The sequence below is a fragment of the Carcharhinus amblyrhynchos genome, chromosome 21, assembly GCF_965287045.1.
Source record: "Carcharhinus amblyrhynchos chromosome 21, sCarAmb.v2.hapA, whole genome shotgun sequence".
Taxonomy (NCBI): domain Eukaryota; kingdom Metazoa; phylum Chordata; class Chondrichthyes; order Carcharhiniformes; family Carcharhinidae; genus Carcharhinus; species Carcharhinus amblyrhynchos.
This window is the reverse complement of record NC_137344.1, coordinates 11,968,398-11,992,148: the sequence shown is the minus strand read 5'-3', so window position 1 is coordinate 11,992,148 and position 23,751 is coordinate 11,968,398. Positions and strand designations below refer to the sequence as shown.

Below are 23,751 nucleotides of genomic sequence, written 5' to 3'. Positions count from 1 at the left end.
TGCGGCCCGACCAATCAGTGCGCGGCTCGCCTCACGCATGGTTTCGAGCCGGGCAATCCAGGGAGCGGCGGGCCTGGCGCGTAACTGCGGGAGACGTAGCACGTGGTTTCGGGCCGACCAATCGGGGCACGTGGCTGTGGGCCGACCAATTGTGGCGCGGCGCGGCGGGTCGACTTGTGCGGGCGATGGCGAAGCGGCGGAAAAGAGAGGATGTGGATCAGAGAGCCCCCGGGCGGCGGATCGAGCGGCGGAAAAGGTGGGGGATCTGGGAGGGAAGGGAAGGAGCTGGCCCCGGACTCATACTGTTGCCTCATTACCGCCAGGGACCTAGGTTCGATTCCCGGCTTAGGTCACTGTCAGTGTAAAATCATAGAATCCCTACGGTGCATAAAGAGGCCGTTTGGCCCATTGATTCTGCACCGACCACAATCCCAGCCAGGCCCTATCGCCACATCACTACACACTTACTTGCTAATCTCTCTAACCTACGCATCTCAGGACATTAAGGGGCAATTTTAGCATAGCCAATCAACCTAACCCATACATCTTTGGACTGTGGGAGGAAACTAAAGTACCCAGAGGGAACCCATGAGGAGAATGTGCAGGTTAGGTGCATTAGCTTGTGGAAAATTATCCCTTAGTGTCAGGGAGGCTAGCAGGGTAACTGTGGGATTGTTCTGGCTTGATGGATTGAATGGTCTCCTGAACTGTAGAGATACTGTGATTCGAGCCTTCACAGTGCTCTCCCAGCCAGCTAATGTCCTTTGTTGTCTGCACTAACTGGGAATATAGGGCACACACTGCTTGTTTCTCCATGCTACCTCCCCCCGCCCCCTGCCCCCCACCCCCCAAACAAAGCAGCGCTCTGAAAGCCTGTGCTACCAAATAAACCTGTTGGACTTTAACCTGGTGTTGTGAGACTTCTTACTATGTTTACCCCAGTCTAACGCCGGCATCGCCACATCATAGCATCTGTAACAGCATCTTTGACAAAGGTTTGTCTGGGCTCAAAATGTCAGCTCTTTTCTCTCCTTACAATACTGCCAGACCTGCTGAGATTTTCCAGCATTTTCTCTCTTGGTTTCAGATTATAGCATCCACAGTAATTTGCTTTTAAGCATTTGGGGATGTCCTGAAGCCCCTAAGACAAGGCTTTTTTTGTGCTGCCCTGGGGCTGTCAGTGTCAATCTTTTATTTATCAGTTTATAAATATAGAATGCATTATACTTTCAAATTATAAAGCTGAATACAATACTATCTCGCAGTAATAAATTATAGAGATAACACCTAATGTAACAGTATCAACAATAAGCATGCCATTTTTAATACAATAGCACAAACAACTAAGAACCATAACAAACAGCTGGTATGCACTGCGAGTTAGGGGCTGTTGCTATCAGGCCAGTTAACTCTGCACTAATTAATCGTGGTGTTTATTCTTAACCAACAAGGCCTTTTGTTGATTTGAAGGTGCGGGGAATGAATTATGGGTGCCCTTGTGATTTTATTTGTAAGGTTTGAAAGTTGGGGTGCTTGCTCTTTTAGAGATTTGTTTAATCAAAAGAGTACTTGGCCCATAGCCTTGTGTGTCTTGACATCACAAAAACACATCTAAATACTCCATAAATGTTCAGGGGGTCTTTGCATCCACTACCCTTTTGGGCAGTGAGTTCAAGATTTCCACCACCCTCTGGGTGAAAAGGTTAGCCAAAAATGTTCGAAAGCAAGAGTTACCAGTGAAGAATTGGCATTCAAAATGAGGGCAAGGAAATGAAATCCAAACTCGTGGATTTGCAATTCCACCAATGATAGTCATGGAACATGTACTGTTGTACTGGTGCTTGTACTGTTGACAAGAGGAAGCAGAATATGCATTGAACGGTGTTATGGTTATCTGTTTTATTACTAAGTGGGAACATAGTATATTGTAAATCCATCATAACACCTAAGGCTATAAATACATTGTGTTTTTAGCTTTTTTAGGGAAATATTTCTGTTCAAACATTCTAACATTGCCAAATGGCTTTTTTTCATTAACAGGTTGCCTTCTATTCATTTTGAAAGATGTTACATTTGTGTATCTTCCTATAAAATGGACTGAGACTAGTTAACTTTTCTACTCAAATGCATTTGTAAGTAGAGAAAGAAAGCTCTACATCTACAGTCCAGCTGCATTTGCATTACTTTAATTCTGCAGCAACGAGTCTCCAAACGTTAGGAGGTTTTTAATGTTAGTTTTCCCTCTGCATTGCATTTTGTAAGGGGAATGCACAGGTTGTTAACATGGAAGAATGAGGAGTCCTATAATCATTCAACTTTAAATTCATAAAACATGATCCCAGATCTCATAAGTACCACAAAGAGGTAGTGGTTAACTTCTTCTAATAGACAAAGACACAATTCATAACAAACAGGAGGAATATTAGTAAGCGCTTGTGATAATACACAATGGTCAACGTGCTTCTTCCATATGGTTGTGGTTAAAAATTTTGAGTCGTTGAGGGAGTTTGCAGAAAAGATGGAGCGATTAATTGAAGTTCTCAACAAGTTTGACGTTCACTTTTAATGCTGTCCATTTTTGAGATCTGGGTGAATACAATACTGAGCGTGTGGAAACTGGGCAGGAAAAGAATCGAGATCTTTGTGTATCTGTCAGCCTTGTTTGTAAGTGTAGTAATATAATTTAAATCAAAGATTATTTGACAATAATGCACTTTTAACTCTACAGTGAACCGAAGAAATGCAACATGAAGCCCAAAAATATTGACGAACAGGAAATTCCATACAAAGTCCGTGAGATAATGAGGAGTAGGGACAAAATGATGAAGAAAATGAATAAGCAGAAGAAAAAGCCTGGTAAAGTGGTCAACTTGTCATCATTCCTTTAAAACTTACCACTCACCTGACATTAGTTACCCTGAGCATGGGTCGCATATTTATTATAGAACCTGTAGGACTTGTAGAGATTTGACATGGTACATTCTGCTTATAGTGAGTGGTTTGTCCAAGAAAATAGGACAAATCCCATCCATGGAGCAGAAAACCAGTAACCAATGTGGATAGGATTTTTGATTTGTTTTTGATTTATTATTGTTACATGTATTATTATACAGTGAAAAGTTTCTTGCGCGTTACACAGACAAAGCATACCGAGAAGGAAGGAAGACAGTACAGGGTATAGTGTTACAGTTAAAGTTGGGTGTAGAGAAAGATCAACTTAGTGCAAGGTAGGTCCATTCAAAAGTCTGATGGCAGCAGGGAAGAAGCTGTTCTTGAGTTGGTTTTCCTGTCAGGAAAAAGATACAAAAGTCTGAGGTCATGTACCAACCTTGTCAGCAAGGAGAACTCCTCACTCACCTGACGAAGGAGCAGTGCTTCGAAAGCTAGTGGTGTTTACTACCAAATAAATCTGTTGGACTTTAACCTGGTGTTGTGAGACTTCTTACTGTGACCTCCCCTGTAGTCAGTGAGGATACTAAAATTTCTCTCAAGGCCCCAGCAATTTCCTCCCTTGCCTTTCTCAGTATTCTGGGGTATATCCCATCAGGCCCTGGGGACTTGTCTACCTTAATGTTTCTCAAGAACCCCAATACGACCACCTTTTTGACTTCAACATGACTCAAACTATCTACACATCCTTTTCCAGACTCATCATCCACCAAGTCCTTCTCTTTGGTGAATACTGATGCAAAGTACTCATTTAATACCATGCCCATTTCCTGTGGCTCCACTCATAGATTCCCTTCCTTGATCTTGAGTGGGTCGACCCTCTCCTTGGCTACCCTCTTGCTCTTCATATATGTATAAAAAGCCTTGGGATTTTCCGTAATCCTGCTGGCCAGTACTTTTTCATGACTCCTTTTAGCCCTTCTTACTCTTTGCTTAAGTTTCTTTCTACTTGTATTCCACACTTGCTTTGTGTGGTCCCAGCCTCCTAGCTTTGACAAATGCTTCCTTTTTCTCTTTGGCTAGGCTCACAATATCTCTCGTCATCAAAGGTTCCCAAAACTTGCCATACTTATCCTTCATCTTTACAGGAATATGCCGGTCCTGAATCCCTATCAACTTACGCTTGAAAGCCTTCCACGTGCCGGATGTTGACTTGCCTTCAAACATCTGCCCCCAATCTACATTCTTTAGTTCCTGCCTAATGTTGTGGTGATTAGCCTTCCCCCAATTTAGCACCTTAACTTGAGGATTACACTTATCTTTATCCATCAGTACCTTCAAGCTTATTGATTTGTGATCACTGTTCCCCTACTGAAACACCTGGCTGGGCTCATTCCCCAATATCAGGTCTAGTATGGCCCCTTCCCTTGTTGGACTACCTACATACTGTTTCATGAAGCTCTCCTGGATGCTCTTCACAAACTCTGCCCCATCTACACCCCTTGCTCTAAATAAGTCCCAGTCAATATTGGGGAAATTAAAATCTCCCACCACAACCCTGTTACTTTTACTCCTTGCCAAAATCTGCTTATGTATCTGTTCCTCCATCTCCTGCTGGCAGTTGGGTGGCCTATAGTAAACCCCCAACATTGTGACTACACGTTCCTATTCCTGAGCTCTACCCATATTGCCTCGTGTATGAGCCCTCTGAGGTGTCCTCCCGTAGTATAGGAGTGATATTCTTCTTAACCAGTAAAGCAAGTCCCCCACCCCTTTTACATCCCCTTCTATCCTGCCTGAAACATCTGTATCCTGGAATGTTAAACTGCCAATCCTGTACTTCCCTTAACCAAATCTTTAATGGCAACAATATCGTAGTTCCTAGTACTAATCCAAGCTCTAAGTTCATCTGCCTTAACTGTTAGACTTCTCGCATTGAAGCAAAATATTCCTCCTGAGATGATAATCAGCTCCAATTATCTCCACAGGAGATGGTAGTTTTTGTCTGGATTTTTGTACTTTTGATGTTTCCTGGTCTGGAAACAGGGTATGATGCCATTGCCTCTCTCTTAGTATCATTCATCAGCAGTTCAGCCAGTGACTGGATTTACATCCTCCACTATCTTTGGCTTGTATGTTTATTTTTAAAACCACGGTTCTTATTTAAAAGTTCAATATGTCCCTATGTGATTCAGGGTTTTCCTCCTTCATCAAGACAGTCACCACAGCCTTCTCAGGGTTAATTAGGGATGGGCAGTGAATGCCGGCTAGGCAGTGACATGATGTTGAGAGGCTGGCGTTGGACTGGGACAAGCAAAGTAAGAAGTCTCACAACATCAGGTTAAAGTCCAATCGGTTTATTTGGTAGCACAAGCTTTTGGAGTGTCACTCCTTCAAGTGACTGAGGAGCCGTGTTCACAAACAGGGCATACACAAACTTAATTTACAAGATAACGGTTGGAATGAAAGTCTTTACAGGTAATCGAGTCTTAAAGGTACAGGCATTGTGAGTGGAGAGAAGGTTAAGCACAGGGCAGAGAGATTGTCTCCAGCCAGGACAGTTAGTGAGATTTTGCAAGCCCAGGCAAGTCGGGCTACAGATAGTGTGACATGAACCCAAGATCCCGATTGAGGCCGTCCTCCTGTGCGGAACTCGGCTATCAGTCTCTGCTCAGCGATTCTGCATTGTCATGTGATGTGAAGGCTGCCTTGAAGAATGCTTACCCAAAGATCAGAGACTGACTGCTGAAGTGTTCCCCAACAGAAAGAGAACATTCCTGCCTGGTGAGTCGAGCAGTGTTCATTCATCCATTGTCGTAGTGTCTGCATGGTCTCCCCAATGTACCATGCCTCGGGACATCCTTTCCTGCAGCATATCAGGTAGACAATGTTGGCTGAGTCACAAGAATATGTACTATGTATCTGATGGATGGTGTTCTCACATGAGATGATGGCATCCATTATTGATGATCTGGCACAAATTACAGAGGTTGCTGTGGCAGGATTGTGTGGTGTCATGGTCACTGTTCTCCTGAAAGCTGGGTAGTTTGCTGCAGACAGTGGTCTGTTTGAGGTTGTGCTGTTGTTTGAAGGCAAGAAGTGAGGGTCTGGGAATGGCCTTGGTGAGATGTTCGTCTTCATCGATGACATTGCATCCCTGGAGTGAAGAAGCTATGACATCTTCTCTGGAGCTTTCAAATGTCATCGATAATTACCATTACCTTGAGTTTGTGTCTATATATGCCCTGTTTATGAACACAGCTCCTTACTGAAGAAGGAATGACACTCCGAAAGCTTGTGCTGTCAAATAAACCTGTTGGACTTTAACCTGGTGTTGTGAGATTTCTTACTAGGCAGTGATGCCCTTGTCCTGTAAATAAGATTTAAAATCTTTACATTTTGTGTGACTTGAAACAGAAATGCATACTAATTTTTAGCAGCTTCCCATTTATATTTTACACTGAGTATAATTTTGGATGAGAAAAAAAAATTCTGCAATTAGTCTTTTTACTTAATAGGATGAAGCATAAATGACAGCACTTTATTTTCAAGTTTGTCTTCTGACCTGGACTCTCTTACTGTATTGTGTTGCACCCAAGCAACCTACTTGTTGGCTCAGGCACCACATTATATTTAAATTTGGTAATTTAGCCATGGATGTGTTTTCTGGCCTTGGCTGGTTTTCCAATTGTCAGCTTTTCTTTTTGGCTAATTTTCTCCTTTTTGTGCTGAAGGGTTTTATTAGAGTATAATTCCACAAGTGCCAGCAATCCTCTGCTGTCTTGCTCAAACATCCATTCTCCTGGGTGAGTCAAAACAGGATGTCTCCTTAGGCTATTCACCATATGTTTCTGCTTCCCCTAGGAGTGGGCATCAATGGTGTACATAGCTACAAATCTGGGTGGGCTGGTGTGGTGAAGCAGATGGTCCTTAGCAGATGGTGCTTTCCTATCCCTTTTGTTTGTACGGCAGACTTAACAGCTAATTTCCAATGTTTACAAGTGCTTTGTGTGCTTTTGGATAATAATCATTAAAGTTAAAGTTTAATTATTAGTCATAAATAGTCTTATATTAACACTGCTATGTAATTACTGTGAAACTCCCCTGGTAGCCACATTCCAGGTACACTGAGGGAGAATTTAGCATGGCCAATGCACCTAACCAGCACATCTTTTGGACTGTGGAAAGAAACTGGAGGAAACCCACGCAGACACATGGAGAATGTGCAGACTCCGCACAGACAGTGACCCAAGCTGGGAATCGAACCCAGATTCCTGGCGCTGAGAGGCAGCAGTGCTTGCCACTGTACCACAACTCTGGTTGAATGTGCTTAACCAAAGGTTGTCATTTATTTCCTATTGTTTTTTCTCATCCACATCCTCGGGTCTCTTTCTGCCTTTAGACCAAAATAGCTCAGTCTTGTGTAGAGCATATACAAACTCAACCTTCGAGTGGATGATCTGTAACAGCGTAAAAAGTCATACAATTAATTTTTCTTTAAACACCCAGAAAAGCCAGTGAAGAAGCCTCCTTCAAAGGCTGCAGATCCCTACAGAGACATACCAGTTCCAAAGTTTAAGAGGCGGAAACACGAGCCCAAAAGAGCCTACATTGATCGCATGGAGAAGGAAACACAGCATGTACTGTTCATGACCAAAAATCAAGTGGCCCGACATCCTGAGTTGGATGATGAGAAGGAAGAAAAGGCAAGCAATGTCAAATCGAAATCAGAGAAAAAGAAAGAGTATGTTCCGTTATCTGTATATATGGTATATTTTATGTGGAGCTTGACATTGCTGATAGATACCTGCAATTACAACATTTTTCCTCTTTGCTTTATGCTGAAAATAACAGGTTGGAAGAAAAGGGAAGGGAACCTGTCTTTGAGATGGGAATCTGATAAAGTCATTGTGATTAATAAGTATACGTTATTGCTTGCATATCGGTCACAATTCTTAACACAAATAGAGAATCAGTTTACTTAGGAGCTGCAGCCTGTATGGAATGCATGTTACTTGTATGATAACATTTCATTTTACAATTGTCTACCTTAAATAATCTTAAAAGAAAATCTCCAATATTTAGAAATTTATTATCCTGTCAGACGTTTCGAGCATCTAATTGCAGGTCAGCCTCGATTATTATTGGTTATGAACCATGCTTTAGCACTGTCCTCGCAGAATATAATGGGACAGAGTTCTTTCCCTGCCCCTTCACTCCAGTTCTACCATAGGCTTGTTACAAAGAACTTCCCTGAAGGGCAGCATGGTGGCACAGTGGTTAGCAGTGGGTAAATGCATGGGGTTGTGGGGATAGGGCCTGGGTGGGATTGTGGTCTGTGCACTCTTGATGGGCTGAATGACCTCCTCCTGCACTGTAGAATTCTATGATTCCAGTGACATGACTTAAGGTCAGCTTCATGTGTATCCATGTCATTTACAGGGGGTTTCCTCAGCTATTCACACAAGGCTGTTCAAAGTGGAAATAACTGGAGAGAGACTGCAGGTGCTTTCTCATTACAGGCAGTGAATGTTTTTTGATATTGTTCACGCTTAAGAATAGTCCAGCTGACATTCAGTTGGTCTGCACTGGCTTAATATCCAAGGTCTCTGAGTGAAAGAACCACATGTCGAACCCTCTGCATTCATTGTGAGGCCTGTCCTAATAATATGTCCAGGATGCATTGGTGCAAACGCTTTCAGGCCGAAGCGTTTGATCTATGGTAGTGTTGCTCTCCAAACACCAAACCAGAATATAGAATTCCCTATTGTTTAAAGAAAAATGAGTGAAATGGTAATCACAGATTTTTCTGGATACTAAACCAGCATTGTGTGATGAGAGGGATTTAGATGTTTTAAAATATTTTTATTGTTGTGAATTGTCAGTTAACCTTGGTTTGTATCAAATAGATTTGCCAGGAAGCGATTGGAAAAGTTTATTAGAAAGAAAACTGAAAGAAAGGAGATGAAACTAGAGAAAGAAATGTTTACAGGTAAGTTCCTACAGCCAGAGGTGTGGTGGTGCAGTGCGTACCAGTTCTGCGTTCTGGTGGGAAACAGTTTATTAAAGTTTTTAAAGTTTATTTATTAATGACACCAATAGGTTTATATTAACACTGCAATGAAGTTCCTGCAACCCCATGGTCGCCACACTCCGGTGCCTGTCCAGGTATGCTGAGGGAGAATTTATCACATCTAACCAGCATGTCTTTCAGACTGGGAGGAAACCAGATCACTCAGAGGAAACCTGTGCAGACTTGGGGAGAGCATGCAGACTGCACAGGTAGTGACCCAAGATGGGAAGTGAGCCTGGCTCCTGGCACTATGAGGCAGCATTGCTAACCACTGTGCCACCATGCTGCCCTTATAGAGCTTTTCTATGAATACTTTCTGAGGTGATAAAGAAATACTTCTGTTTCAATAGCAAAAGCATTAAGCATAGGGCAGATACCTTAAAAGTTGATGATCGCTACATTTGGGAAATCTCCATGAAGTTAACACCAGTTTCAGTGGCTCACTACCCTTACTTTTAAGATGTTGTGAAGCAAAAGCAATGATAATTGATAAGGAATGTAGTTTTTTGGAATCCTTATACAAGTGGAGAAGGTCGATGCCTCTCTTCTCTCTTTCATGCCTAACTAACAGCGCATAAAAAAAACCATCTCTTGAAGTGCTTTCCCAGAACAAAGATTTGCTTTTTTGTGGACATATCATAAGCATGAATCTCAAAGGGACATCCAGCAAGTCACAATGAAAATGGTATTGGGATGAGCCTGCCCTCTATTCCATTCCCGCTGGAGATGCATACCCCACTAGATGTCGAGATTGACCTCTCTTTATTTGATTGGTGCGTAGTGCTCTTCAATATCATTTGTCAAAACTAAAACCTAAACACACTTTCTTGAAAGTGCTAATTTGTAGGACAGCTCTGCAGAGCTCTGTAAGCTTCTGCTTGTTTTCCTTTGTACACTGCTCAATTTAACTAGGATGTGCTTTTGCTTGTTTTTACAAGACTGGTCCTGGTGGTGGCACCAGCACTTCTCAGTGCTACTTAGACTTCTGAAATGGAAGGTTTATAGAGAAATATGCAAAAGATAAACCAAAACTTGAAGATTTTGTTTTTAGTACTACTATCAAGTTACCCTTTAATTGAGCTTTAATCTAATTCAGAGTTATGGGGGAGGGGGGGGGGTTGCTTCCCATTTATCTCCTTTCCTAATCCTTTCCATTGATATCCAAAAATGACTTCCAGTGTTGCTTTGTGATTTCATGCTTTTGGATAAGTACCCCAGCTGGCATACTGGGCTACTGTAAGGTTCATTTGTGCCATTATTTAGTACAGCATTGAGCTATGCTTTTGCTCTCTCTTCATACGCTCAATGGAATAGAAATAAATGTGAGACAATGATGTCACATTAGTCATTAGTTTGGGTTTATGTTGGGTAGAGATCAGTATTTCTTTCTGTGTGAATCACATCTAGGACTTGCATTTTGCTCACGACATGCTTTTGAGTAAAGAGACTCATGATGCTACATGTGTGGAGACTTGTCTCCAGTGTCTTCATAATAAAAACTAACAAAGCACTTGCTTTCCCAATTGCTTGCCTTTAACTTTCTGTAACTTGGTGTACAAAGACACCCAGATCACCAACATTTCCCAGTCTCTCTCCATTTAACAATGGTTTGCTTTTCTATTTTCCATCCCAATGTGGATAACTTCACATGACTCCATATTTTCCACTTGCTACAATCTTGCTCGCTCGCTCAACCCGTCTAAATCCTTTTCTGTCTTCCTCACCTGTCCATCTGACTTTGTATCATCAGCAGTTTTGAATACATTACACTAGGTCTTCTGGTGCAAGTCATTAATAGTTTGTAATTAGCTGAGGCCCAAATTCTAATGCTTGTTGCTAACAAGAAGGTGACCCATTCAGCATAAGAACATAGGAACTAGGAGCTAGAGTAGGCCACCTGGCCCCTCGAGCCTGCTCCACCATTCATGGCTGATCTTTTCACGGATTCAGCTCCACTTACTCACCCATTCACCATAACCCTTAATTCCTTCACTGTTCAAAAACTTACCTATCCTTGCCTTGAAAACGTTCAATGAGGTAACCTCAACTGCTTCACTGGGCAAGGAATTCCACAGATTCACAACCCTTTAGGTGAAGAAGTTCCTCCTCAACTCGGTCCTAAATCTGCTCCCCTTTATTTTGAGGCCATGCCCCCAGTCCTAGTTTTATCCGCCAGTGGAAACAATTTTCCAGCTTCTATCTTACCTATTCCCTTCATAATTTTATCTTTCTATAAGATCTCCCCCTCATTCTTCTCAGTTCCAATGAGCATAGTCCCAATTTACTTATTTATTCATATTCTGCTTTCTGTCCGTTAACCAATTCTCAATCTGTGCTAATAAGTGAGTGGGCAACAAAGTGGCAGGTGTCAGTTTATTCACATTGCTATAGAAAAGCAGAATATTTTATAAATGTAAACCTTATAAATGTTGATGCTGAAAGAAACTTGGGTGTACTTATACAAGGAACACAAGAAGTTATCATACAGGTATGACAACCAATTAGAAAAGCAAATGGCATGTTGACCTTTATAGCTTGGGGATTGGAGTACAGCAATAAATAATTCATGCTACAATTGTACAGAGCTCTGGTGAGACCACACCTGGAATACAATGTGCAGTTATGGATTCTATATTTAAGGAAGTCGACAGTTGCAATGGAGCTGTACAGCAAAGATTTGCTAAACTGGTCCCTTGGATGAGAAGGTTGTTCTGTGATGACCATGAATAAATTGGACTTTTATTCTGAGGCTTAGAAGAATGAGAGGTGAAGTCATTGAAATATTTAACATCATACAGGGGCTTGTCAGGGGAGACACGGTTTCCCCTAGCTGGGGAAACCTAGAACAAGGTGGTACGGTTTTAGGGACGGGGTCAGTCATTTAGAACTGGGATCAGAAATCTCTCCACTCAAAATGTTATCAAATCTTTGGAATTCTCTAGCCTGAAAGATTACGGTTATGTCATTATTAAATATATTTAAAGTTGAGTTAAACAGAGTTTTGGTCTCTAGGAATCAAGGGGTGTGATGAATGGAGAGGAGTTAAAACCCAAGATTAGTTGGGATCGTGTTGAAGGCAGAGTAAGCTCAACAGGCTTCTGTTTCTCATTTCCCTGTGTTCTGAAGTTATTAATTCTAATTTTGTGTAAAACTTCCTGTGAAACACTATTGAATATTTTTGTTGAAAATTCTTGTACACTACATTTATTCGTCCTTATTTGTCCTATTAATTAGATCCTCAAAAATGTGCAAGTTTGTCAAACACTGTTTCCCTTTTATAAATCTGCACAGTCATATTGTAATTTCCTAAATATCCTTTTATCCTGATAAGAGTCTGCATTTTCCCTCCTAGTGATGTTGGGTAAGTGGCTTATAGATTCCTGTTATGATGTTATGATCCCATAAAGACTGATGACTTTTATATATAAAAAAACAACAAATTTGCCAACGAAAAGAAACGCATGAAAAGGTCTCACATTTTATGACTTCTTCCTGGAAAAATCAACATTGACTAAATTATTTAATAGGCAAGTAATACAGACTACAGAAAAAGTACTCAGTGCAACAAAATCCTCATGCCGCATTTATATATTATACTACATTCGCAGTAGTTCAGAGAACATTCTCTTGATTGATTTTTAGGATGAAGGGGTTATCTAGATTATGAGGAGAGGTTGGGCCTGTATCCATTGGAGTTCAGAAGAATGAGGTGTAATCTTGTTAAAACATGTGATCCTGTGGGTTGGGTGCTGTGAGGATATTTCCCCTCACTGGAGAGGTAGGAATCATAGAATTATACAGTGCAGAAGAGGCCCTTCAGCCCACCAAGTCTGCCTCAACACATTAGAAACACCTGACCTTCTATCTAATCCCATTTGCTAGCACTTGGTCCATAGCCCTGAATGTTATGGCATGCCAAGTGCTCATCCAGGTACTTTTTAAAAGACCTGAAAGCAGCCCATTTCTATTACTTTCCTAGGCAGCGCATTCCAGACTGTCACCACCCTCTGGATAAAAAAAAGTTTTTCCTCACATTCCCCTTAAACCTCCTGCCCATCACCTTGAACCTATGTCCCCTCGTGACTGACCCTTCAACTAAGGATAACAGCTGCTCCAAATCCACCCTGTCCACGCCCTTCAATCTTGTAAACCTTGATCATGTTGCCCCTCAGTCTTCTCTGCTCCAATGAAAACAGCCCAAGCCAATCCAACCTCTCTTCATAACTTAAATATTCCATCCCAGGCATCATCCTGGTGAATGTCCTGCACCCCCTCCAGTGCAAACATGTCCTTCCTATAATGTGGTGACCAGAACTGCACACACTACTCTAGCTGTGGCCTCACCAAAGTTCTATACAGCTCCAACATGACTTCCCTGCTTTTGTAATCTGTGCCTCGATTGAGAAAGGCAAGTGTCCCATATGCCTTTTTCACCACCCTACTAACAAACTTTCAGTGTTCTGTGGACAAACATATCAAGATCCCTTTGGTCCACAGAATTTCCTAATGTCATGTCACTCATAGAGTACTTCCTTGCCAAATTACTCCTTCAAAGTGTATTACCTCACACTTTTCAGGGTTAAATTCCATCTGCCGCTTATCTGCCCATTTGACCATTCCATCAATATCTTATTGTAGCCCAAGACACTCTGCCTCACAGTTGATCACCTGGCCAGTCTTTATGACATCCACATATGTACTAAACTAGGGGACATGTTTAAAAATAAGTGGTGTCCCAGTGAAGATGGGGAGAAATATTTTCTTAGAGCTTTGTAAGTCTGTGGAATTCTCTTCCCTAGAAAGCATTGGAAGACAGGGTCATTGAATATTTTTAAGGCTAGTTAGATAGATTCTTGATTGACAAGCGAATCAAAGGTTATAGGAGCTAAACAGGACGTATCAGATCGATCGTGACCTTATCAATTGACAGAACAGGCTCCAGGGGCTGAATGAACACACTAATTTCTGTGTTCTTGTATGTAGACTTGCATATAAATTCCTAAACTCCTCCCAACTTTAATAGGATCTCTTGTCCCTGCCCTATCACGGTGAATCTCCCACTACTCTTAAACAAAGCCACTTCACTCGATCTTCTAGGCATAATTGAGTGTTTCCAGCACCAACTCGCCCCATGTCGACTCCTTGGTCTTTAAATCTCCACAAACCTTGTCCTCCTAAACAGGGATTCTGTCAATGCCAACATTTTGCATGGTGGCTATCCCAAAAACATTCCTTTTCTGCTGCTTGACATAGCAGCACCTGTTCTTGGCTTTCTCCCCATATCTCTGTCTGACTGACTCTTGAGAATCTGTGCACAGCATGACCAGCTGCCTTCTCCTTTGTGTCCAGTTGTTAAAACCTACATGATACTTTCAATATATTTTGATCTGTGCCTCTGTTTCCATGACAGTGAGGTCACTTGGGCTTGTCTCTAGGCAGATCTCTTTGGAGGTCACAACTCTCTTCAAATTACTCAATTTTACTTTAAGTTAAAGGTGACAGTTTAAAACATAACCATAAACTCTTGCTTTGTAACAGCTAACAGGGTTATATTTGTGACATTCCAATCCATGGGTGCTGTTCTGGAATTTAGGGAATTCTTGAAGATTATAACCAGTGCACCCACCAACTCTGTAGCTACCTACTTTAACGCACCAGATCCAGACTTTTATTCCCATTAATTTTTCCAGTACTACTTCATTACTAATATCATTCTTCATTTTCTTCATTTCTTCATTTTCACTGGACCAATGTTTCTCCATTTCTCCTGGAATGCTTTCTGCGTCTTCTACCATGAAGAAAGAAATCCTCAGCTCATACATTGCTCCATTGGCCCCCCGTTCTGAGGCCAAGCTTACATTGAGACAACATCGCTTCTGTGCGGCATGATGACACAGTGGTTAGCACTGCTGCCTCATGCAAAGGGACCTGGGTTTGATTTCTGGTATGTGTCACTGTCTGGATGGAATTTGCACATTCTCCTCTGGGTCCTCAGGTTTCCTCCCAAAGTCCAAAGACGTGCAGGTTAGATGAATTGGCCATGCTAAATTCTCCCTCAGTGTACCTGAACAGGTGCCAGCGTGTGGTGGCTAGGGGATTTTCACAGTAACTTCAATGTGATATGGTTGTGAATGTGACTAATAAATACTTTACTTTTACCGTCAGTTTTTAATGAGGACACTAGGTGGAGTACTTGACCTAAGTAAAACTGCACCCTCTGAAGATTTTGGCTTGCAAATACAGAGCTCTGCCATTGAGTTCTCCTAGCTTGAGAACGTAAAGTGGAAGTTCACCTGGCTGTTCACCCTCCTTAGGATACTGGGGGAGCATTGAAGCTCAGTTTTAAAAAGTGTGCCTTTTGTGACTATCCGAAAGGCAATGAAATACAACGGGCTAATGGAGTTCGGACCAAAATACCAGTTTACAGTTCAAATTTGTGTAACAGCATTTGCATAGACAAATTTTCAGATGGGATATTTGATGGTCAAAGTTATGTTTCGTTATTTTCAGAATCAGGTTGATCTTATTTTGCAGATACTGTGAGATTTGGAGAAGTGGTCATGCAGCCCCCTACCCTCACGGCTAAACCCAGGAAAAGCCAAGAAACTGATCAGGTAAGTGCTTAGTTTATGAAGCATCAAAAAATATCAAACCAGATTGCTTCAATAGGTGATATTTTATGGTATGTTTGTAGGTGAGGGTGTTTAGTTTGGTGGGATAGTGACGTTTGTGTCCTTTAGAAGTCCTATCACTGTCCTCCTCACAGTTACCAATGTTTCCCAAGTTTTGTGTCATACGTGGATTTTGAAATTGTGCCTTGTAATGCCAAGTCCAGGTCATAAATGTACATCAAATAAAGCAGTATTCCTGATATTGATCATTGGGGAATCTCACTATCTGTATACCTTCCTCCAATCCCAAAAACAACCGTTCACCATTAGAATCTCTACAGTACAGTACAGAGGCCATTTGGCCCATTGAGCCTGTACCAAACACAGTCCAACCCAGGCCCTATTCCCGTAACCCCATACATTTATCCTGCTAATCCCCCTGACAATAGGGTCAATTTAGCATGAACAATCAACCTAACCCGCAAGTCTTTGGACTGTGGGAGGAAAACCATGCAGACATGAGGAGAAAGTGCAAACTCCACAAGCCTGAAATTGAACCCAAGACCCTGGCACTATGAGGCAGCAGTGCTAACCACTGTGCCATTTTGCAGCCCTACTCTTTATTTCTTGTCATCCAACAAACTGCATATCCATGCTGCCACTTCTATTCCATGGACTTTAATTTTGCTGGCAAGTTCATTATGTGACACCTTATCAAACATTTTTTGGAAGTCCTTGTATACCATATCGATCATATGCTCACCAATCCTCTCTGTTACCTCATCAGGTGAATTAAATGCAATTTACCTTTAAGAACTCTACCTTAATTTGCCTTCTTAGCCATACCAAAGTGACTGTTAATTTTGTCCCAGATCAAGAATTCTGGGACAAGAGCTTTCCCATCACCGAGGTGAAAAACTGCCTGGTCTCAGTTGCTGGGTTTATCCTTGCACCCTTCTTTGAACAAGGTGAAAATTTGCAATTCTCCAGTCCTCTGGTGCCATGTCCACGCCTGAGGAGGATTTGAAGATTGCATCAATTACTCAGGTAATTTCTACTCTTCTCCCAGCAGCTTTGGATGCATATACTTCTGGTGTCTTATTTACTTTTTGTTTTTAAGTCGAGCCTTTCTAATATCTCTTATCAGTTTCCAGCCCATCCAGTATCTCAATGACCTCCTCTTCCACTGATTTTGGCAGCATTTTCTTGCTTGATAAAAATGGCTGTAAAGTTTTCTTTTAGTACCTCAGCCATGCCCTCTGCCCCCATGCACAGAGTCTCTTTTTGTCCCCCCTGATTGGCCTAATTTCTCCTCTAACTATTCATATGCCTAGAGAAGACTCTTTTACATGTTGACTGTCAGTCTCTTCTTGTATCTTTCTTTGCCTTTCTTATTCCATTTTTCATCTCCTTTACATAGAACATAGAACACTACAGCACAAACAGGCCCTTCGGCCCACGAGTTGCGCCGATCACATCAACACCTACCAATCCATAGACCTATCTATAACCCCCAATCCCAATAAATCCCATATACTCATCCAGAAGTCTTTTAAAAGACCCCAGTGAGTTCGCCTCCACCACCACTGACGGCAGCCGATTCCATTCACTCACCACCCTCTGAGTGAAAAACTTACCCCTAACATCACTTCTGTACTTGCCTCCCCGCACCTTAAATCTGTGTCCTCTCGTAGCGACCATTTCAACCCGGGGAAATAGCCTCTGAGAATCCACCCTATCTATTCCTCTCAACATTTTATAAACTTCTATCAGGTCGCCTCTCAACCTTCGTCTCTCCAGGGAAAAGAGTCCCAGCTCCCTCAACCTAACTTCATAAGGCATGCCTCCCAGTCCAGGCAACATCCTTGTAAATCTCCTCTGTACCCTTTCAATAGCTTCTATGTCTTTCCTATAGTGAGGCGACCAGAACTGCGCACAGTACTCCAAGTGAGGCCTGACAAAGGTCTTATAAAGTTGCAGCATTACCTCCCGATTCCTAAACTCAATCCCTCGATTAATGAAGGCCAGTACACCATACGCCTTCTTGACCACATCCTCCACCTGCGAGGCCGATTTAAGAGTCCTTTCTGGATTTTTTATATTCAGCTGGGTTCCTCCTTATATTACCAACTTGACATCCGTCATAAGCACCTTTTTCTGCTTCAACGTTCTCTTTTGTCATGGATGGAGGTCCGGCTTTTGTTGCGTTACCTTTTTGCCCTCATGGGAATGTATCTTGGCTGAATCTGAATAATCTCCTCTTTAAAGGCAATCCATTGTTTTACAATCTTGTTTGCCCTACTGACACTTGATCCACTTGACCCACTTTATTCTCCAGAACCAGGTCTTAACAGTGCAGCCTTCCTTGTTGGCCTGAATCATTCTGAATGCACTTCAGAAACTCTTCCCCTTTTCTGCCTTTTGCACTATTATTCCAGTCTATATTAAGGATAGTTAAAGGTGATAGAAGAGATAGAAAACAAGATGTGTAATTTTGAGATTCAGTGGATTATAAAAGCTGAATCACATAGCTGATGTAACTGGCTAATGCTTGCTTTTCACCTGTCATGAGGCCACTGTTATTTATCCTTTACAATGACATCCCTTCATTTTTGGTCTGGTTATAACTCTCGATGGAAATTGTTGTGCTTGTAAATCAGAAGAGGGCAGGCCATCAGCTCCTCAAGCTTGTTCCACCATTTAATTAGATCTTGGCTGATCTGAACCTCGCTTCCATTTTCCCACTTTTGATAATATTACTATTTTTGACTAATAAATATTTGTTGAACTTGCTCTTAGAATCTTCAATTGGCCCCATTTCCACTGAGAGAAATTTCGATTTCCACTACAATCTGTAAGACGAAGTGCTCCCTGATTTTGATTTCAAATGGCCTAGCTCTAACTTCCAATTGTGCCCATTTGTTCTGCATTCCTCCACCAGAGAAGGCCACTTCTCTGTATCCCCCTTATCAAATCATTTAATTGTTTTAAACATCTCAATTAGATCACATCTGAAGTTTCTAAACTTACACTTCCCTCTGCCTGTGGAAAACAGCCAGCATAATCAAAGACCCCACGCACCCCGGACATATTGTCTTCCACCTCCTTCTATCGGGAAAAAGATGCAAAAGCCTGAGATCACATGTCAACCAACTCAAGAACAACTTCTGCCCTGCTGCCGTCAGACTTTTGAATGGATTGCCTTATATTAAACTGCTGTTTCTCTACACCCTACCTGTAACTGTAACACTACATTCTGCACCCTGTCCTTTCCTTCTCTCTTATGTACTCTATGAATGCTATGTTTTGTCTGTATAGCATGCAAGAAACAATACTTTTCACTGTATCCTAATACACGTGACAATAAATCAAATCAAATGTACATTTATGCAACAGGCCATCCCAATTTAACCCTTTAAGCCCAGCATCATCCTGGTGATATTGCTTACTCAATATCTGAGTGATACTGAGGGAGGAACATTGCATCTGTATTTCTTCCATGGCCAATATATCCTTTCTGAGATGCAGTACTGAAAGCTGACTGCAGTACATCTGATGGAACCTGACCAAAACTTTGACGAATGAAGGCATCACTTGCTCATTTTTAAATCCTTGGGATTTAAAGGCTAACAGTCAAATAGCATTTCTGATTATTTTTTGCAGCTGTGTGCTTGCTTGTGATGGTATGTGTACATGGACACCCAAATCCTTTTGTCCATCCATGGTGCCTCTTCCCATGAATAAATTACTCCGATTTGTTTCTCTTGGACCCACATTAAATCAGCTCACACTCCTTCACAGTGAACTTTTACCTACCACAGTTTTACCCATTCGCTGAATTTTTCTTCAACCTTTTTGACTTTCTCCTCTGATCGATATCATTTACTGTAACTCTTTCTTTAATTGTCTGTCAGCTTGGGATATATAGCTCACTATTCCTTTATCTGATGTTTATGTTGAAAAGTTGGGAAATACCACTGGTCACAGTATGCCAATTGAGTTCACTCCCACGATCCCCAGTTTCTCCTATTTCCCAATCAATTACTAACCCGTGTCACAGATGTTGATGCACATAGCATTGTCTTGGTGTAGTTTTCATAAATCTAGTCAGATCAGTTGTTTTCTTTCGCCGACTAAGTTGTCTTCCATTAGAATTTTAAAATTATAGAATCATAGAAGCCCTACAATGCAGAAGGAGGTCGTTCGGCCCATTGAGTCGGCACCAACAACAACCCACCCAGGCTCTATCCCCATAATTCCACATATTTACCCCACTAATCCCTCTAATTTAGTACACTTAAGGGGCAATTTAGCATTGCCAATCATCCTAACCTACACATCATTGGACTTTATTGTGCAGAGGTTTGGTGGATGGCTGTCTCTGAAATGCTGCATGTTGTGTTGGGCTGAATTTATAACCTGAGGATTTTAATGATTGTTATTGACACATGATGGATAAATAAGATTATAATATTTGTCCAGCAGAGAGTTCTGAACACAAGAGATCATAGCTTTGAGAAGAAGGTGGATTTATTTGTTTGTTTAACCTCTAGTTTTCAATTACCCTTATTATGAAATAACTTTAGCATAAGGTGAATTATAACAAGTGTGTGTGAGTATTGATTATATTATAGATTCAGGACTTAAATCTGGCCCAAATAAAATCCTTTTAAATTGAACTCAGAAATAGTAAGGGATCAGCCACAGTATTGGGAGTGTTCCATTAACCACCAAATAATGAACAAAGTTGAGGGTGACATTTTTACATGAAGTATAAAGCCAATTCATTATATTTATTGGACATTTCAATAATCCAAGTATACGCTGGGATGAAAAAAAATGTTTGCTGGGGGTAGGGGAGATTTATTGCAGTGTGCTTGGGGTGGCAAGGTGGCACAGTGATTAGCACTGCTGCCTCACAGCGCCAGGGACCCGGGTTTGATTCCCTGCTTGGCTCACTGTTTATGTGGAGTTTCGACATTCTCTGTGTCTGTGTGAATTTTCTCCGGGTGCTCCTGTTTCCTCCCACCATCTGAAAGACATGCTGGTTAGGTGCATTGGCCATGCTAAATTCCACCTCCATGTACCTGAACAGGCACCGGAGTATGGCAACTAGGGAATTTTCACAGTAACTTCACTACAATATTAATGTAAACCTACTTCTGACAATAATAAATAAAAACTTTCTTAAAACTTCTATAGCAGTCGATTAGTTGCCACTTCAAGGACTTTCGCACCCCTTTGAACTGGTACTAAATTAGTCAACCAAACTCAAGGTAGACACTTTGCCAAGACCTGATCATTGACATCCAAGTGTCTTGAGGAAATATGAAAGGCCCAGTGGCTCTGACTACAAGATTTCCAAAATTCTGTATTGGGATATCCAGTTAGGAAGTTAAAACTTATAAGGAGATACTAGAAACCAATTTCATATGCTGGTTAAAAAATGGAATTCTCTCTCTCAGATTGTTATTGAAGCTGTTCCATTTTATTTTAAAGGCATAAATAGTTTGAAAAATAGGAACATTAGAGGAGTATAGAGAGTGAATAAAAGAGGGGACTGATGGAACAAAATGCCAGCACAGATTTAATGGAGTAAATGGCTTGTTGCCATGCTGCAGCATTTTATGATTTAATTCTATTTCCAAGTTCTTGCTACAAATATACATCCACCTTAGAGTTTATGATTGATATGAAATGCAATCTTAATGACAAAGATAAAATCAGCTTATCGTAACTTCTAAATTTCAGAATTTTATTACAGAATTTCAGCTATTGTAATGCACACCATTACACTTAGATGTTTAATCGTCTGTCAGCTGTGAAAGCTTTTATGTTTTCTTTGCTTTGTGTTAAATCTGTTGTTCATTCTTTCTAGCCTGGCCAGAGACAGTTACTTCTAAAAGCCCTGATTCAGCGAAACGAGGAGACCCAGGGCAGTAAGCAGCCCACCATGTCGATGGCTCGTCAGAGGATGATGCTGGAGGAGCGGGAGAGGGTCATTAAGGCTTACAGAATGCTGAAGAAACAGAAACAAGAAACTCTGGCCCAAAATAAAAACATCACAGAAAAGCTGAAAAATCCTGCATAGAGACAGCCTCAGAATGGTCTCAATTTGAGGCAACAAACAAGGAATAGTGAGGAGAATTGCATGCCCATTGATCTGTTATTTAATGATGGGCTATTTGTTGAGAATTATGTGTATTAATATATACCATGCAGTATAAGCTCTTGAAAGACTATAATTTGTACATGAATAAAGGTATCTGTTTTTGGAGCTGAACATACCTATAACACTCAACGTGCCTGACTACTACTGGCAAAATAGCACAGCGCAGAAATCAGTAACTGCACCGATTGTGACGATCCCAAGTTGTCTTCGATGTGCTGGTATACTTAACATGCTGTTAAGTTGGCAGTTATTAAGTGTTTCTCAAACAGAGTCTCCCTGTAACCCAGGCTTTTTATTGAATCTGTTCTTTTTAGCGTCCTGTAAAGTTCCCCATTTGGAGTGCTCAGATCAGTGCTGCCATCTTTACAGGGATAGAATTGTGGTCAAGTGCCTCTTTTTTTTTACAAATAAAAGTTTTGAAAAAAGTTAATGACCATTGTGAATTGAAGGAAATATGTTTTATGTTCTGTAATCCCACCCAAACATGAGATATAATCCATAGAACCTCTATAGTGCAGAAGGAGGCCATTCTGCCCATCCAGCCTGCACTGGCTCTCCAACAGAGCATCCTGCCCAGGCCCCATCCCTGTAACCTTATATATTTGCCCCACTCATCCCCCTAACCTACACATTTTTGGACGTTAAGGTGCAATTCACCATGGCCAATCTACACATCTAGATTGTGGGAGGAAACCAGAGCACCTGGAGGAAGCTCACGAAGACCCAGGGAGAATGTGAAAACTCCACACAGTCCCCAAGGTTGGAACTGAATCCAGATTCCTGGTGCTGTGAGGTAGCAGTGCTTGTCAGTGTGCTGCCATGCTCAGTACTGTGATAGGTCGCCTATTCACCACTTACAACTCCATGCTGTTGGCCAATCTGTTCTGCGAAACATGCTTATCAGTCGAGTTCCACAGATTGCTGGGCAACTGGCTGAAAGAGCGGTACAGACTGTACTTACCGTCACTGTCTGAGAAAATTTGCATGTTTTCCACATTTTGATAATAAATATTGCATCTGATCTGTCTGGTGAGTGGATGCCTGTAATGGTTTGTAAGGAAGCTTTGTGGGTGGGGGACAAAGTTTTGTGATTAAACCTGCTGGTAATGGATATCCCCTTTGCATTTTGAGTACGTAGGACTTCTACAAGGTGAATGATTTATAACTTGTTAAACAGTAACTACCTATAAATCTAGTTTTCCATTATACGCAATCGTGTGATTTATATCTTGTGATGCAGAATTCTTTTGAATGTGAACTCCCTGATACTAAACTTTTAAGAGTTTGACTCAAGAGTTTGGTGCAAATTGCTGTAACAATATTGTATGGTAGTCTTTACTAACTTACATTTTTACCTCAAATACTTGCAGCAAATATAGAAATTAAGAAAATTACATTTGAGTCTTATCTAACAAATGTCACATTGACGCCCAGTTTAAAAAAAAGAGAATTGGTCTTTGGTAACTGCAATATTTTGACCCATAGCCTAGACCCCCCTTCAGGTTGAGTGTATAGCTGGCAGACAGATTCTGATGTGGAGATGCCGGCGTTGGACTGGGTTAAACACAGTGAGAAGTCTGACAACACCAGGTTTAAGTCCAACCGATTGATAGTGAACTCATGAGCTTTCGAGGTTCCCCTCTTCGTCAGGTGAATGAAGAGTTCTGGCCTCAGAGCATATAAAGCACAGACAGTTTACAGATTCTGACCAATGCAACTTGGAGTAGGACCTGTAATTCTGATCTGATTAATGATTCACTCTAAATGGAAGAACGCACTTTGATTTGGTATGTGGTCCTTTCACAAACAGCAGCTGAGAAGTGAGTAACTCATTGAAATCTGGCACAAGAGTGATGGGCCAAATGGCCCCCCTTCTGTGTATCATTCCACAATAAGAATGACTCGGAGAATGGTGGGGAATTATGCTAACAATCGTGCTACAGATTTAATAATGTCAAAATTCCTGCAAGAAATCCCAGTTCCCTGATGGCTAAACACATAACATA

At 41.4% G+C, this 23,751-nt stretch overlaps 1 protein-coding gene across 2 annotated transcripts; it reads left to right on the top strand.

Annotated features, from left to right (window-relative positions):
- The first annotated feature begins 164 nt into the window (after positions 1 to 164).
- LOC145356646 (coiled-coil domain-containing protein 137-like) lies at positions 165 to 21,860 on the top strand. 2 transcript variants are annotated; one of them, XM_080209493.1, is made up of 6 exons: positions 165 to 256; positions 2,729 to 2,856; positions 7,399 to 7,633; positions 8,799 to 8,881; positions 15,497 to 15,576; positions 21,452 to 21,860. In XM_080209493.1, exons 1-6 carry the CDS (start codon positions 186 to 188, stop codon positions 21,662 to 21,664), a joined length of 810 nt encoding a protein of 269 aa, XP_080065619.1. In that variant the 5' UTR covers positions 165 to 185; the 3' UTR covers positions 21,665 to 21,860. The 2 variants fall into 2 exon arrangements, with proteins under 2 accessions (XP_080065619.1, XP_080065620.1); XM_080209494.1 differs by lacking the exon at positions 165 to 256 and adding an exon at positions 881 to 995.
- The last annotated feature ends 1,891 nt before the right edge of the window (positions 21,861 to 23,751 follow it).